This window comes from Odontesthes bonariensis, chromosome 21 (genome assembly GCF_027942865.1).
Source record: "Odontesthes bonariensis isolate fOdoBon6 chromosome 21, fOdoBon6.hap1, whole genome shotgun sequence".
NCBI classification, from domain to species: Eukaryota; Metazoa; Chordata; class Actinopteri; order Atheriniformes; family Atherinopsidae; genus Odontesthes; species Odontesthes bonariensis.
The window spans coordinates 975,528-993,634 of record NC_134526.1 but is presented as its reverse complement, the minus strand read 5'-3'; the positions used below and the strand labels follow the sequence as shown (position 1 = coordinate 993,634).

Genomic DNA, 18,107 nt, shown 5'->3' with positions numbered 1-18,107 from the left:
TGGGAGATTTGAGATGGGCCTGTAGCAGTGGTGGCTGGCAGTCTGTCAAACAGGGGAGGCTGGTAAATTACAATATGTCCAGATTACAAAGAAAAAGCGAGAAAAATAATTCAATTTTGACACACACCCTACGTTGGCCCTGAGCAACAAAAGGCCCCACACACGAAACGACTCTTGTTGAAACTGTTGTTGAAACGCAAACACATTTGTTGGAAAGCTGATGTTTTTTAATAGGCAAATTGTTATATGTTCTATGGCTATGATTTGAATACAGCTCTTTGTAAGAAGCAGAGTGTTCTGGAATAAGTATACCTGTGGTGGGGAGTCTAACATAGGCCTAGAGCTGGGTGCCTGCCACTGTCACACATTTAATTCAATCATTACCCTCAAATATTGATTGGGAAACTGATTGGGGAATTGATTGTTATACTGACCACTTTTTATTATTACCTCCTCCAAGGAGTTTATGTGATTGAGTTTGTTGTGTGTTCCTTTATTTGCTGCTGTGTGCATAGCCTGCCACTAGGGGGCACCAAATCCTTAATTATTTTCTACTCTTGTTGAAGAGGTCACCACTAGATCTGTAGGCCTATTTATAAGAAAATTCTGCCCTCCTTTCTTTTTCAAGAAAATGCTCTACCACCCTGTCATACCAGGTGGGAGTCTTCTCCAGAGCCTTGACTAGCTTCCTCTCAATTGCCAATAAAGCAAGGTTGCTGAGTCTAGTTTGTCCCATGGTGTTTCTGGTGTATGATTTGACACGTTTCAAGCAGGAGAAGCTCCTCTCTACACCTGCTGATGTTACCCCTATGGTTGCCACTAAGGTCAACAGCTTGTACAGCTCAGGCATGGCACAGTCCAGGCCCATGTCTTTAAAGAAAAGCAAGTGCTCACACAGCTTACCTCTGTTGCCCTGCAGCTCACGATCACCATACAAAACTTTGAGTTCCGATCTTAGTCTGTCGGAGTCAAAGAAATGGCCGTACGTTTTGAGGACATTGTGAAATGCCTCCTCAGGAAACACCTGATTCATGTCATCATACTTTTCGGGGTTGATTAACTCCAGGAAGCGCATGCATTCTAAATCGGCAAACCGACGAGACATCTGTTTAACCAGATTGTCCAGAATGGACATGTGAGCGTGCCTGTAGCGCTCCGTGGATCTGCACCTGTCGCCTGCGCTTTGGCCCATTCTGAGGGTCAGATGTCAGAGTTGCTTTTCTGTACACAGCTTGAAATCCCTCTTCTGATCTTTTCTCTTTTGCAAATGCAAGAAGAGCTTCCACTTTCTGTTTACAGTACAGGACATCCATGACCCTCTGCTGCACAATGTCAAAGATCACATCAGTTTGGGAAAAGATCTGTTCATATGTGTACAATACGAAAACAGTCTCAAAATCCTCCAGTGTCCTGATGTAACCTTTGGCAGCGCTCAGTGTGTCCTGCTCTACTGTCTGGTCTGCCACAATGTTTTCAAAAGTCTGCAGGAGCTCATCATAATTGTTGGCCACAGTGCTGACTAACCGGGATGTAAAGTTCCACCTGGTAGGAGCATCCTGCAGACTCAAGAAATACTACCCTCTTTGTGGATTTCGAAAAAAATGTGGCTAACCCAGAAAGAGACGCAAAGAACACTCTGGATTCAGGCAAGCAGCTGGCCCCCTGAGACAAAACCAAGTTTAACCGATGTGCATAACACTGCACAAACACTGCACTTAACCTTAGCCTGAAGGCCATTTACAGCTGAAGCCAGGACAGCAGCCCCATCATAGGTTTGAGCGACGAGTTTGTTTGTATAATTGTATTGTTGCATGTGCTCATGTAATGTGTCAAAGACAGACTGGGCATCTCGCCCCTTTGAGACATCGAAAAACCCGATAAAATGCTCCTGGATTTGCCCTGCAATGTCTACAAACCGAAGAATTATTGACAGTTGTGCATGGCATGAAATGTCAGTTGTCTCATCGACTTGCCATGCATAAAAGGGAGCAGACTGAAGTTCATCCTTTATTTCATCAGTGACAGTGGCTGAAATGGCAGAAATTAAGTCATTTTGAATAGTATGAGACATGCCAGTAAACACAGGCGATGATTGGAACTGTGTAGCAACCACATGGTCGTATTTTGACAATGTTTCAACAAACTCCCTGTAATTCCCCTTGTTTGCAGACTCACTGCTTTCATCATGTCCCCTGAAGGACAGCTCCTGTCGGCCAAGCAGTGAGGTGACATCAATGTTTAAAAATGCCCTGTTCTTCTGAACCACCTCATTGTGCCTGGCCACATGGATCTGCACACCCTCATTGACAGCATGCTCCACCCTGACCCTGCCAAGACAGCTCAGCCTTGCACATGCATTAACATGTTCATTACTTATTTCATGTCGTTTGCATGCCCTTTTGAAATTATGCAGGTCATCAAATCCCACTTTTGACCAGATACAAGATCCATGTAATGGCTTTATCAACAGACATGGCCAACAGTACAGCCTCCTGGTCACAGGACTTGCAGTTAGCCAGTTGGCTTTCTCGTACCACGACAGCTGAAAGGAACGGTTGTTCTTCCCTATCTTTTTCACCAAGTCAATATTAGGCATTGGTCTACCCTGCTCCTTGATTTTAATTTTCTCCTTGTAAGGAAGACTGGAAAATGGCCTCGCCAGAATGTAATCTACGATGCTTGGCATTTTACACAGCTTTCTTGCAAGCTAGCTTGCGCCCTCAAAAGTACCTCAAATAAACACAGTTTTGGAATAGGGGAATACAAAAAGGTAACGCACGTGACAACACTATTAACACTATTAACACTTTATTCGAAAGATAATGTTAAGAATATGTACACAAAACTGGGATATACCGCAATGGATAGCTTCTACTTGCTCACAGGACTAGACGTCTCAGCTCGCATCATCCGCATGGGACTGACACGACAGTCTGCTTTCACAGTTCACCCAATAACAAGTCGGAGCCTCAGTCTCCTCTCCCCGCCCTTCGCTCAGTTTCTCCCTTCACTCCCCGTGAGGCTCGGTCTCCGGAAGCAACAAATATTCTCGGCAATAACCAATCCTCGTTTAGCATTCTGCCATTGAGTAAGCGCATATTCACACATGCCATTGAAGTCCAGTGAGACTCGACTCGCTGGCGTTGTCAGGGGGAAAAAAAACGCAAGCACAGATTAGGCGAACCGCGGATCCTTATTACTGACTGATTTCATCTCTAGGTTGAGCACATGCATTTCTATGGAGCTGGATCTGAAATAGCAATGTTATAAAGTCGGCTAAAGCATTACATAATACACATTGGTAAACCATGTTCTCGTGATTTCGCACAGGAGGCTGAGCCTCCGTTGTACTCATAAAGGAATCGCGGCTGGCCTGTAGTTGTTCATTTGTGTATTTTCAAGATTGTCCTTTTTCAGCAGAGGTTTGATTCCAGCTGTTTTTAGTGGCTCTGGAAACACACCCGACATTAAAGACAAGTTCACCATCAGTAACAGGTCATACGAGGTGGGAGCCGGCTGAACCTTTCATCTCAGGATAAAAGCTGCATCTGGTTGTGATCTGCAGATAACTTCTTAACCAAACTCCCTCAAACGTGTTCTGAATGGAACTCCTGACTTCTCGATTGACCTGAGGGGATTCTTAGGAATCAAACCAAAGACACAAACTTGGTTCCTTGCTGTAATCCCTGAATTATTCTACACATGGGTTGTGTGTTTGTGGAGTTTAGTCCAAATAATCTTTGAATGCCACAGAGCTGAATCCGCCTCTTTGCCTCCAGAAATAACCACCAATGGAAGATTCTTTGATCGTATTTCTGGACGGCAGTTCTTTCTCTGTTCATGGTCCAATATTTCCCTCGTTTGAATGACTCCACATCAGGTAAGGAGACTCTTGGTTGACTCATTCTTGGCCTCCTTCCACTCTTCACTCTTCATGATTTGGATGAATAGTGGAAAGCTCCCCGGGTCCCGTTAGCATCACCAACAGGTAGCATCTTGCCCCAAAGTGTCAGGCTGAGCGTCTTCGTCTCACAGGACGGGTTTCATGTGCGAGCAGCAAACATTCACACATCTGTGAAGTTTAACTTTTTCATCCATTCTGACATTTTTAAAGATCCGTTTCAGGGTTAATTTTTGGTTCTGGTTTGATGTTAGCAGCAGGTTCAGTTACAGTTAACCAGATATTCTTCACACTGTGAGGGAAGCAAAGACGCAAAAGTTCACGATTAGGTCTGATCGACCACATGTGGATGAGAAACAAGAGTTTAAAAATACTTTTTACAAACTCCAACAGGCAGTCCTGCTCAAATGGAGACGAGGAATGAAGCCGGAGGCTCTGCTGGCGCCGGGCGTGAAGCGGCCTGCAGAGCAGCTGAGTGAACCGAGCAAACAGGACGTTCTGTCCGACACCAGCAGAGGGCAGCATGGCACCGCCGCTCAGCTGCAGAACTAACCTGCAGAACTAACCTGCAGGATAAAATCAGCTGTGGTGTCTGATATGAGTCCTGATCAGCCTCATTTCTTTATATATTTTATATAAAAACAGGAAGCAGCTGTAGAGATTCACTGAAACATGTTCCAACATGAACATAAACCCAGAATCTGAGTCAGAACCAGAGTTAGTTCAGTTCTTAGCAGCTTTAAAGTGAATATCTGCAGATGTTTCCATGGTAACAGCTGTAGAGATTCACTGAAACATGTTCCAACATGAACATAAACCCAGAATCTGAGGCAGAACCAGAGTTAGTTCAGCTCTGAGCAGCTTTAAAGTGAATATCTGCAGATGTTTCCATGGTAACATCTCTGGTGAAAGAATGGTTTAATGGTTTGACTCTGGTTAAAGAATGGTTTAACACTGGTTAAAGAATGGCTTGACTCTGGTTAAAGAATGGTTTAACACTGGTTAAAGAATGGTTTAATGGTTTGACTCTGGTTAAAGAATGGTTTGACTCTGGTTAAAGAATGGTTTGACTCTGGTTAAAGAATGGTTTAACACTGGTTAAAGAATGGTTTGACTCTGGTTAAAGAATGGTTTAACACTGGTTAAAGAATGGTTTAACACTGGTTAAAGAATGGTTTAATGGTTTAACACTGGTTAAAGAATGGTTTGACTCTGGTTAAAGAATGGTTTGACTCTGGTTAAAGAATGGTTTAACACTGGTTAAAGAATGGTTTGACTCTGGTTAAAGAATGGTTTAACACTGGTTAAAGAATGGTTTAACACTGGTTAAAGAATGGTTTAATGGTTTAACACTGGTTAAAGAATGGTTTAATGGTTTGACACTGGTTAAAGAATGGTTTAACACTGGTTAAAGAATGGTTTAACACTGGTTAAAGAATGGTTTGACTCTGGTTAAAGAATGGTTTGACTCTGGTTAAAGAATGGTTTCACTCTGGTTAAAGAATGGTTTCACTCTGGTTAAAGAATGGTTTCACTCTGGTTAAAGAATGGTTTAATGGTTTGACACTGGTTAAAGAATGGTTTAACACTGGTTAAAGAATGGTTTAACACTGGTTAAAGAATGGTTTGACTCTGGTTAAAGAATGGTTTAATGGTTTGACTCTGGTTAAAGAATGGTTTAACACTGGCTAAAGAATGGTTTAATGGTTTGACTCTGGTTAAAGAATGGTTTGACTCTGGTTAAAGAATGGTTTAATGGTTTGACTCTGGTTAAAGAATGGTTTAACACTGGTTAAAGAATGGTTTAACACTGGTTAAAGAATGGTTTAACACTGGTTAAAGAATGGTTTGACTCTGGTTAAAGAATGGTTTAACACTGGTTAAAGAATGGTTTAATGGTTTGACTCTGGTTAAAGAATGGTTTAACACTGGCTAAAGAATGGTTTAATGGTTTGACACTGGTTAAAGAATGGTTTGACTCTGGTTAAAGAATGGTTTAATGGTTTGACTCTGGTTAAAGAATGGTTTAACACTGGTTAAAGAATGGTTTAACACTGGTTAAAGAATGGTTTAACACTGGTTAAAGAATGGTTTGACTCTGGTTAAAGAATGGTTTAACACTGGTTAAAGAATGGTTTAATGGTTTGACTCTGGTTAAAGAATGGTTTAATGGTTTGACTCTGGTTAAAGAATGGTTTAACACTGGTTAAAGAATGGTTTAATGGTTTGACACTGGTTAAAGAATGGTTTAACACTGATTAAAGAATGGTTTAATGGTTTGACACTGGTTAAAGAATGATTTAACACTGGTTAAAGAATGGTTTAACACTGGTTAAAGAATGGTTTGACTCTGGTTAAAGAATGGTTTCACTCTGGTTAAAGAATGGTTTCACTCTGGTTAAAGAATGGTTTAATGGTTTGACACTGGTTAAAGAATGGTTTAACACTGGTTAAAGAATGGTTTAACACTGGTTAAAGAATGGTTTGACTCTGGTTAAAGAATGGTTTAACACTGGTTAAAGAATGGTTTAACACTGGTTAAAGAATGGTTTAATGGTTTGACTCTGGTTAAAGAATGGTTTAACACTGGTTAAAGAATGGTTTAACTCTGGTTAAAGAATGGTTTAACTCTGGTTAAAGAATGGTTTCACTCTGGTTAAAGAATGGTTTGACTCTGGTTAAAGAATGGTTTAACACTGGTTAAAGAATGGTTTAACTCTGGTTAAAGAATGGTTTAACTCTGGTTAAAGAATGGTTTCACTCTGGTTAAAGAATGGTTTAACACTGGTTAAAGAATGGTTTAATGGTTTGACACTGGTTAAAGAATGGTTTCACTCTGGTTAAAGAATGGTTTAACACTGGTTAAATAATGGTTTAACACTGGTTAAAGAATGGTTTGACTCTGGTTAAAGAATGGTTTAACACTGGTTAAAGAATGGTTTCACTCTGGTTAAAGAGTGGTTTGACTCTGGTTAAAGAATGGTTTAACACTGGTTAAAGAATGGTTTCACTCTGGTTAAAGAATGGTTTGACTCTGGTTAAAGAGTGGTTTGACTCTGGTTAAAGAATGGTTTAACACTGGTTAAAGAATGGTTTCACTCTGGTTAAAGAATGGTTTGACTCTGGTTAAAGAGTGGTTTGACTCTGGTTAAAGAATGGTTTAACACTGGTTAAAGAATGGTTTAACACTGGTTAAAGAATGGTTTCACTCTGGTTAAAGAGTGGTTTGACTCTGGTTAAAGAATGGTTTAACACTGGTTAAAGAATGGTTTCACTCTGGTTAAAGAATGGTTTCACTCTGGTTAAAGAATGGTTTGACTCTGGTTAAAGAATGGTTTGACTCTGGTTAAAGAATGGTTTGACTCTGGTTAAAGAATGGTTTAACACTGGTTAAAGAATGGTTTCACTCTGGTTAAAGAATGGTTTAACACTGGTTAAAGAATGGTTTCACTCTGGTTAAAGAATGGTTTCACTCTGGTTAAAGAATGGTTTCACTCTGGTTAAAGAATGGTTTGACTCTGGTTAAAGAATGGTTTCACTCTGGTTAAAGAATGGTTTAACACTGGTTAAAGAATGGTTTCACTCTGGTTAAAGAATGGTTTAACACTGGTTAAAGAATGGTTTAACACTGGTTAAATAATGGTTTAACACTGGTTAAAGAATGGTTTGACTCTGGTTAAAGAATGGTTTAACACTGGTTAAAGAATGGTTTCACTCTGGTTAAAGAGTGGTTTGACTCTGGTTAAAGAATGGTTTGACTCTGGTTAAAGAATGGTTTAACACTGGTTAAATAATGGTTTAACACTGGTTAAAGAATGGTTTAACACTGGTTAAAGAATGGTTTCACTCTGGTTAAAGAATGGTTTAACACTGGTTAAAGAATGGTTTCACTCTGGTTAAAGAATGGTTTAACACTGGTTAAAGAATGGTTTCACTCTGGTTAAAGAATGGTTTAACACTGGTTAAAGAATGGTTTAACACTGGTTAAAGAATGGTTTCACTCTGGTTAAAGAATGGTTTAACACTGGTTAAAGAATGGTTTAACACTGGTTAAAGAATGGTTTAACTCTGGTTAAAGAATGGTTTAACACTGGTTAAAGAATGGTTTGACTCTGGTTAAAGAATGGTTTAACACTGGTTAAAGAATGGTTTAACACTGGTTAAAGAATGGTTTAACACTGGTTAAAGAATGGTTTAATGGTTTGACTCTGGTTAAAGAATGGTTTAACACTGGTTAAAGAATGGTTTAACTCTGGTTAAAGAATGGTTTAACTCTGGTTAAAGAATGGTTTCACTCTGGTTAAAGAATGGTTTCACTCTGGTTAAAGAATGGTTTAACACTGGTTAAAGAATGGTTTAATGGTTTGACACTGGTTAAAGAATGGTTTCACTCTGGTTAAAGAATGGTTTAACACTGGTTAAATAATGGTTTAACACTGGTTAAAGAATGGTTTGACTCTGGTTAAAGAATGGTTTGACTCTGGTTAAAGAATGGTTTAACACTGGTTAAAGAATGGTTTCACTCTGGTTAAAGAATGGTTTCACTCTGGTTAAAGAATGGTTTAACACTGGTTAAAGAATGGTTTGACTCTGGTTAAATAATGGTTTAACACTGGTTAAAGAATGGTTTCACTCTGGTTAAAGAATGGTTTCACTCTGGTTAAAGAATGGTTTAACACTGGTTAAAGAATGGTTTGACTCTGGTTAAATAATGGTTTAACACTGGTTAAAGAGTGGTTTGACTCTGGTTAAAGAATGGTTTCACTCTGGTTAAAGAATGGTTTCACTCTGGTTAAAGAATGGTTTCACTCTGGTTAAAGAATGGTTTGACTCTGGTTAAAGAATGGTTTGACTCTGGTTAAAGAATGGTTTAACACTGGTTAAAGAATGGTTTCACTCTGGTTAAAGAATGGTTTAACACTGGTTAAAGAATGGTTTCACTCTGGTTAAAGAATGGTTTAACACTGGTTAAAGAATGGTTTAACACTGGTTAAATAATGGTTTAACACTGGTTAAAGAATGGTTTGACTCTGGTTAAAGAATGGTTTAACACTGGTTAAAGAATGGTTTCACTCTGGTTAAAGAGTGGTTTGACTCTGGTTAAAGAATGGTTTGACTCTGGTTAAAGAATGGTTTAACACTGGTTAAATAATGGTTTAACACTGGTTAAAGAATGGTTTAACACTGGTTAAAGAATGGTTTCACTCTGGTTAAAGAATGGTTTAACACTGGTTAAAGAATGGTTTCACTCTGGTTAAAGAATGGTTTAACACTGGTTAAAGAATGGTTTCACTCTGGTTAAAGAATGGTTTAACACTGGTTAAAGAATGGTTTAACACTGGTTAAAGAATGGTTTCACTCTGGTTAAAGAATGGTTTAACACTGGTTAAAGAATGGTTTAACACTGGTTAAAGAATGGTTTAACACTGGTTAAAGAATGGTTTGACTCTGGTTAAAGAATGGTTTAACACTGGTTAAAGAATGGTTTGACTCTGGTTAAAGAATGGTTTAACACTGGTTAAAGAATGGTTTAACACTGGTTAAAGAATGGTTTAACACTGGTTAAAGAATGGTTTAATGGTTTGACTCTGGTTAAAGAATGGTTTAACACTGGTTAAAGAATGGTTTAACTCTGGTTAAAGAATGGTTTAACTCTGGTTAAAGAATGGTTTCACTCTGGTTAAAGAATGGTTTCACTCTGGTTAAAGAATGGTTTAACACTGGTTAAAGAATGGTTTAATGGTTTGACACTGGTTAAAGAATGGTTTCACTCTGGTTAAAGAATGGTTTAACACTGGTTAAATAATGGTTTAACACTGGTTAAAGAATGGTTTGACTCTGGTTAAAGAATGGTTTGACTCTGGTTAAAGAATGGTTTAACACTGGTTAAAGAATGGTTTCACTCTGGTTAAAGAATGGTTTCACTCTGGTTAAAGAATGGTTTAACACTGGTTAAAGAATGGTTTGACTCTGGTTAAATAATGGTTTAACACTGGTTAAAGAATGGTTTCACTCTGGTTAAAGAATGGTTTCACTCTGGTTAAAGAATGGTTTGACTCTGGTTAAATAATGGTTTAACACTGGTTAAAGAATGGTTTCACTCTGGTTAAAGAATGGTTTCACTCTGGTTAAAGAATGGTTTCACTCTGGTTAAAGAATGGTTTAACACTGGTTAAAGAATGGTTTGACTCTGGTTAAATAATGGTTTAACACTGGTTAAAGAATGGTTTCACTCTGGTTAAAGAATGGTTTAACACTGGTTAAAGAATGGTTTCACTCTGGTTAAAGAATGGTTTCACTCTGGTTAAAGAATGGTTTCACTCTGGTTAAAGAATGGTTTGACTCTGGTTAAATAATGGTTTAACACTGGTTAAAGAGTGGTTTGACTCTGGTTAAAGAATGGTTTCACTCTGGTTAAAGAGTGGTTTGACTCTGGTTAAAGAATGGTTTAACACTGGTTAAAGAATGGTTTAACTCTGGTTAAAGAATGGTTTCACTCTGGTTAAAGAATGGTTTAACACTGGTTAAAGAATGGTTTAACTCTGGTTAAAGAATGGTTTAACACTGGTTAAAGAATGGTTTGACTCTGGTTAAAGAATGGTTTAACACTGGTTAAAGAATGGTTTAACACTGGTTAAAGAATGGTTTAACACTGGTTAAAGAATGGTTTCACTCTGGTTAAAGAATGGTTTAACACTGGTTAAAGAATGGTTTCACTCTGGTTAAAGAATGGTTTAACTCTGGTTAAAGAATGGTTTAACACTGGTTAAATAATGGTTTGACTCTGGTTAAAGAATGGTTTGACTCTGGTTAAAGAATGGTTTGACACTGGTTAAAGAATGGTTTAACTCTGGTTAAAGAATGGTTTAACACTGGTTAAAGAATGGTTTGACACTGGTTAAAGAATGGTTTAACACTGGTTAAAGAATGGTTTGACACTGGTTAAAGAATGGTTTAACTCTGGTTAAAGAATGGTTTAACACTGGTTAAAGAATGGTTTGACACTGGTTAAAGAATGGTTTAACTCTGGTTAAAGAATGGTTTGACTCTGGTTAAAGAATGGTTTGACACTGGTTAAAGAATGGTTTAACTCTGGTTAAAGAATGGTTTAACTCTGGTTAAAGAATGGTTTCACTCTGGTTAAAGAATGGTTTAACACTGGTTAAAGAATGGTTTGACTCTGGTTAAAGAATGGTTTGACTCTGGTTAAAGAATGGTTTGACTCTGGTTAAAGAATGGTTTAACACTGGTTAAATAATGGTTTAACTCTGGTTTAACTGGTTAAAGGGTTCAGAGCATCAGAAGCTCACAGGAGAATTGAAGACTGACACGAAATGTTCGTATGGACTCTCGTTTTATTGTTTGATCTCTGCTCAGTAAACAGACAGAAGACGGAGCGCCTGATTGGCCGCCTCAGTTAACTCTGGCCGAAGAGGCTGTGGAGGAACTGGAGGAGACCACCTTCCCATCAACCACCTGCTCCACCACAGTCACCACCCGCCTGGTCGTGGTGGTGGAGGAGGACGACGTCGAGGAGCTGTGGACCAATCAGAGGACAGATCAGCTGAGTGACACCTGTGGGCTCAGTGTGAGCTTCCACCTGCTCGCGGCGAGCCTCACCTGCTGCTGGCCTCTCCGTCCAGGAGCCTTCGGTACTCGGCGATCTCCATCTCCAGCCGGGTCTTGATGTCCAGCAGCATCTGGTACTCCTGGCCCTGCCGCTCCAGGTCGGCCCTCAGCTGCGTCAGCTGCTCCTCCAGGGACGTCACCTGTGGGCGGAGAACAGGTGAGCCTGCGGGACTCACAGCTGGGACTCACAGGTGGGACTCACAGGTGGGACTCACAGGTGGGACTCACAGGTGAGCCTGCGGGACTCACAGCTGGGACTCACAGGTGGGACTCACAGGTGGGACTCACAGGTGGGACTCACAGGTGAGCCTGCGGGACTCACAGCTGGGACTCACAGCTGGGACTCACAGGTGGGACTCACAGGCGGGACTCACAGGTGGGACTCACAGGTGGGACTCACAGGTGAGTCTGCGGGACTCACAGGTGGGACTCACAGGTGAGCCTGCGGGACTCACAGGTGGGACTCACAGGTGAGCCTGCGGGACTCACGGGTGGGACTCACAGGTGGGACTCACAGGTGGGACTCACAGGTGAGCCTGCGGGACTCACAGGTGGGACTCACAGGTGATCCTGCGGGACTCACAGGTGGGACTCACAGGTGGGACTCACAGGTGAGCCTGCGGGACTCACAGGTGGGACTCACAGGTGGGACTCACAGGTGGGACTCACAGGTGGGACTCACAGGTGGGACTCACAGGTGGGACTCACAGGTGAGCCTGCGGGACTCACAGGTGGGACTCACAGGTGGGACTCACAGGTGAGCCTGCGGGACTCACAGGTGGGACTCACAGGTGAGCCTGCGGGACTCACAGGTGGGACTCACAGGTGAGCCTGCGGGACTCACGGGTGGGACTCACAGGTGGGACTCACAGGTGGGACTCACAGGTGAGCCTGCGGGACTCACAGGTGGGACTCACAGGTGATCCTGCGGGACTCACAGGTGGGACTCACAGGTGAGCCTGCGGGACTCACAGGTGGGACTCACAGGTGATCCTGCGGGACTCACAGGTGGGACTCACAGGTGAGCCTGCGGGACTCACAGGTGGGACTCACAGGTGGGACTCACAGGTGGGACTCACAGGTGGGACTCACAGGTGGGACTCACAGGTGAGCCTGCGGGACTCACAGGTGGGACTCACAGGTGGGACTCACAGGTGAGCCTGCGGGACTCACAGGTGGGACTCACAGGTGAGCCTGCGGGACTCACAGGTGGGACTCACAGGTGAGCCTGCGGGACTCACGGGTGGGACTCACAGGTGGGACTCACAGGTGGGACTCACAGGTGAGCCTGCGGGACTCACAGGTGGGACTCACAGGTGATCCTGCGGGACTCACAGGTGGGACTCACAGGTGGGACTCACAGGTGAGCCTGCGGGACTCACAGGTGAGCCTGCGGGACTCACAGGTGGGACTCACAGGTGATCCTGCGGGACTCACAGGCGGGACTCACAGGTGAGCCTGCGGGACTCACAGGTGGGACTCACAGGTGATCCTGCGGGACTCACAGGTGAGCCTGCGGGACTCACAGGTGGGACTCACAGGTGGGACTCACAGGTGAGCCTGCGGGACTCACAGGTGGGACTCACAGGCGGGACTCACAGGTGGGACTCACAGGTGGGACTCACAGGTGATCCTGCGGGACTCACAGGTGGGACTCACAGGTGGGACTCACAGGTGAGTCTGCGGGACTCACAGGTGGGACTCACAGGTGGGACTCACAGGTGAGCCTGCGGGACTCACAGGTGGGACTCACAGGTGAGTCTGCGGGACTCACAGGTGGGACTCACAGGTGGGACTCACAGGTGAGCCTGCGGGACTCACAGGTGGGACTCACAGGTGAGCCTGCTGTGAGTTAACGGGACCGGACGTGTCTCACCTGCATCTGGTAGCCCGACAGCTGCATGGAGTATCTGCCCTGAGTGTCGGCCAGAGTCGACTCCAGAGACGCTTTCTGCGGAGAGAAGGAGGTTTTTAGGGAGGAGAGAAACGTCCGGAGTCACCTGATGAGACGGGGAAGCGTCCCGCTGTGACCTCAGAGGCCACGCTGTGACATCACGGCGCTCACCATGCTCAGCATGCTCTGCAGCTCGATCTCCAGCGCCTGCAGCGTGCGTTTCACCTCCGTCACTTCGCTCCTGGACGTCTGCAGCGTGGTCGTCTGCGTGATCACCTCCTTGTTCAGCGTCTCCGTCTGCGGGACGCACGGCAGCTCAGGGACACGTGCACTCACAACATGGCGGCGCGCGGACAGGAAGTGATGTCACGGCCTTACCTTGGTCTGGAACCAGGCCTCCAGGTCCCTCTGGTTCTTGGCGGAGACGGACTCGTAGTGCTCCCTGATCTCGGCCATGATCTTGGACAGGTCCTGACCCGGGGCGGCGTCCACCTCCACGTGCACCTGCCCGCTCATCTGCGTGCGCATGGCGAGCAGCTCCTGCAGACGACAGACCAACGTGAGACGGCGAGCGTTTTCTCAGCTCCTCCTTCCCCTGATGGCTCCTGTCATCGCCGATCAATATGCTGATCGGTTCCTGATCAATCTGCTGATCGGTTCCTGATCGGTTGGTCAGCCGTTTGTTTTGTTTCATCGACAGACTGAAGTAACGCAGGAAACAGGAAACTGTTTAAAGTCCAAGATCAATTAACTGATCGATGGACCGATCGATTGACGATGGACGATTGACTGATCGATTATCTGATTGATTAAATGATTGATTAACTGACTGATTATCTGATTGATTGACTAACTGATTGATTGATTGATTGACTGATTGATTGATTAACTGACTGATTAACTGATTGATCGATTAACTGATTGATTAACTGATTGATTAAATGATTGATTAACTGATTGATTAACTGATTGACTGATTGATTAACTGACTGATTAACTGATTAATCGATTAACTGATTGATTAACTGATTGATTGATTGATTAACTGATTGATTAACTGACTGATTGATTGATTAACTGATTGATTGACTGGTTGATTAACTGATTGATTGACTGATTGATTACAGAATTCATTGAAAAATTTACTTCTTGCCTCAGTTTTCTTCCCTTTGAGGTAAAAACGTATTTAATGGAATCATGATGAATTCATCATGATTCTGAATCAGCAGATTTTGGCGTTTTTCATTGAACTCCAAACGTTTCAGGCGTGTGAGTGGCGCCGCCTGCTGGTGGTGCTGCTGAGCTGCAGCCTGTCTGTAAGGCCTGTGTGAGCCTGTGCTCTGATTGGTGGAAATGTTTAAGCACAAAGTAAAATGAAGGAACATATTTCTGAATAAGACTCCGGGGCCTCTCACCTCCTCGTGGTTCTTCTTGAGGAAGATCAGCTCCTCCCTCAGACCCTCGATCTGCATCTCCAGGTCGGTCCTGGCCAGCGTCAGATCGTCCAGAACCCTCCTGAGCCCGGCGATGTCGGCCTCCACAGACTGCCGCATGGCCAGCTCGTTCTCATACCTGCAGAAGAAGAAGAAGAAGAAGAAGAAGAAGAAGAAGGAGAAGAAGAAGAAGAAGAAGATGACAGGTGTGAGGCTGCAGACTTGGCTCAGATCTGATATAAATCTCTGAATCTGCTTTTATCCTTTAAATGTGAAACACCTGGGACAGGTGTCCACCTGCAGCTGACTTTACATTACATTACTCGGTACCCTACATTAAGTTAGGTACCGAGACAAATGGGAAGACAGTTTAGGAAACAAAGATAACTTAGGAAACAGATCAGTGTGTAAGGAGCTGGGACTCACTTGGTCCTGAAGTCTTCTGCAGCCAGCCGTGCGTTATCGATGCTGAGGTGGACCGCCCCGTTCACCCTGATGGCGTCCTGGATCTGGGACAGGATGGAGTAATCTGATTACTGCTCTGTAACCTGATTACAGCTCTGTAATCTGATTACTGCTCTGTAACCTGATTACAGCTCTGTAATCTGATTACTGCTCTGTAACCTGATTACAGCTCTGTAACCTGATTACTGCTCTGTAACCTGATTACTGCTCTGTAACCTGATTACAGCTCTGTAATCTGATTACAGCTCTAATAAAGAAATAAAGCTGACAGGTGGCCATGGAGGCGGGCTTACCTTGCCGGTGATCTCGCTGATGCTCAGGTAGAAGGAGCCGTAGTCCCTGGTGGCGGGGCCCACCTTGCTCTCCACAAACTGCCGGATCTTCAGCTCCAGGTCGGCGTTGGCCTTCTCCAGGGTGTGCACCTTGGCCAGGTAGGTGGCCAGGCGGTCGTTCAGGTTCTGCATGGTGAACTTCTCGTTGCCGATCAGGCTGTCCTCGGCCCCCGATGCGCTGTAGCTGGAGGAGGAGTAGCCGCCCCCGAAGCCTCCCCCCTGGGAGGAGGAGGAGATGCGCACCCCGTAGCCGCCGGCGCCGCCGTACACGCTGCCGGCCCTCATGGAGGAGATCCTGGAGCCGCCGCCGGAGCCCATCATGGAGCCGCTGGAGCCCATCATGGAGCCGCTGGAGCCTCCCATGGAGGACCTGACGGAGCGGGAGGAAGAGCGAGAGACGAAGGTGGAGCTCATGATGGAGGTTCTGCTGCACAGAGAGTGAGGAGCTGCGGGAGTCTGCCGCTATTTAAAGCCGCCGCAGACACCGGAAAGGTGGGCGAGGCCGCCCGCGGCAGGTATGTGGCTGCAGGGCGTGGAGGGGATGGGATGGGAAGAATGTAACCTTCAGCAGGCTTAATGTCAGAGCCTCAGGGTGTGGGCAACCTTTAGACTGTCAGAGCTGTGACAGCAGACCTTTAAAGAATCCTCTCAGGCTGCACCTGAGTGCACATTAAAGACACTGTTCAGGTGTGGAAGGGGGGGGGGGGGGGGGGTGCCTGCAGGTGAAGGGAAGAGTTGATGCTCTGCACACTTAACATTTCAGCAGATAAAGGTCACATGTCTGAGGGGAGAACACGCCTTAAAAGCAAAAGTTAGAAAGTAAATGAGACTGTTTTCTGTGTGAAAGTGAAGCTGGAACTCTGAACACTTTTCTGTCCTCTCAGCTAAAACTGAACCGAAGCATCAATCACCTCCTTTTCCAGGTTTTATATCAGGACATATTTGAATATTTGAAATACACATTTGAATTTCCCCCATTGGGGGATGAATAAAGTATTTTTCTATTCTATTCTATTCTATAATAACGTCATCTGGTCCTCAGCAGGTGATCAAACTCAGTAAAAACAGCCTCAGACACATCACACTGTCCCATTATTTATGCAACAAAAACTGAGATAAAACACGGAAGCAGAGAGCGAAAAACTAAGCGAACCTTAGTTTTTAACACGATGCCAAGGAGGAAAGACATCAGCAGCGATCTCAGAGAAGCCTCTTCTCTGTAAAAAGAACATGGCAGCACAGCTCAGGTTTACAAAGCTGCATCTGAACAAACCACAAGACTTCTGGGACAAAGTTCCTCATGCAACAAACCGTCCGTACGCACAGATTTAGGAGAACATTCACCAATCTGTTCGTATTTTACGTTTTCTTTCAAGTACGAACAGAATTTACAGTGATCCAGACCTGTCGTAGGAGTTTCCTAAAGTAGTCCGCTGGTATTCACATCAAGTTTGCTTGATTAATGGATTGTATATTTCATTACTTTGAAGCAAACATAAATAAATATATACATTATACCCCATAATGATGCTGACACTATTCTGTTGGACTTAAATTATGCACTAATTGAAGGTTAATTTGACTCTGTGTATAACAAGGTCAATGGGAAGTGTAACCAGCGGCTGCTTTTGGATGCCATAGCGCGTCAGGCTCTTGGAAGAGAGCGTGTGTTCCGAGACCGAGTAGACAGACGAATGTCTGACATCCTGATTTAGATCACCAAGGACTGTGCTGCTGCAAATATGCAGCTTGCTGGAGCCACAACTCCAGAGAGAAACACGCCGATCAAACCCAGTTCCACCACACGTCCAGGTCCTCACCAGCCTTGGATTTTTGGGCTCTGGAACCTTTCAGTGGGAGATCAGGGCAAACTGCTCTATAGCCCAGAGAAGGCATGCCAGATGTGAACAATATTGCCCTGAACGAGGGTCTCCACCTGAACCAGCCCAGGCAGACCAGAAGGTGCCAGAAGACCCCCCCATCATTGACCGCCCCATCAAAGAGCCATCGTGATGAGGCAACAGCTGATTGCACAGCTTTAGTTGCAGTCATCGAGCGCCTGCCCATGGCCATTTTAAGCCATTTTCATGTCAAACCATTTCTTTTTTTTATTATTTCGATAATTACGAACGACAGGTGACAATGAACAGGTGGCATTCATCATTTACGCAGGTCGTTTACACACTTTTTCCCAAGTTAAGAGCGCTTGTTGAATCTGACGTGGCGTTCTCACTGCTGCTGAAGCTGCTGGATCAGGGGTTCACTTAGTTTTTCACTGCTGCTACCAGCTGCTGGATCAGGGGTTCACTTAGTTTTTCACTGCTGCTACCAGCTGCTGGATCAGGGGTTCACTTAGTTTCTCACTGCTGCTACCAGCTGCTGGATCAGGGGTTCACTTAGTTTCTCACTCACTGCTGCTACCAGCTGCTGGATCAGGGGTTCACTTAGTTTCT

The 18,107-nt window shown here is 44.2% G+C and overlaps 1 protein-coding gene across 1 annotated transcript; it reads right to left on the bottom strand.

Annotated features, from left to right (window-relative positions):
- Positions 1-11,238: 11,238 nt before the first annotated feature.
- LOC142372111 (keratin, type I cytoskeletal 50 kDa-like) lies at positions 11,239-16,108 on the bottom strand. Its single transcript, XM_075454918.1, has 8 exons — positions 15,616-16,108; positions 15,284-15,366; positions 14,840-14,996; positions 13,803-13,964; positions 13,596-13,721; positions 13,407-13,481; positions 11,522-11,670; positions 11,239-11,438 (listed from the first exon to the last, which is right to left on the bottom strand). The coding sequence occupies exons 1-8, from the start codon at positions 16,066-16,068 to the stop codon at positions 11,315-11,317; spliced, it is 1,329 nt and encodes a 442-aa protein (XP_075311033.1). The 5' UTR covers positions 16,069-16,108; the 3' UTR covers positions 11,239-11,314.
- Between the last annotated feature and the right edge of the window lie 1,999 nt (positions 16,109-18,107).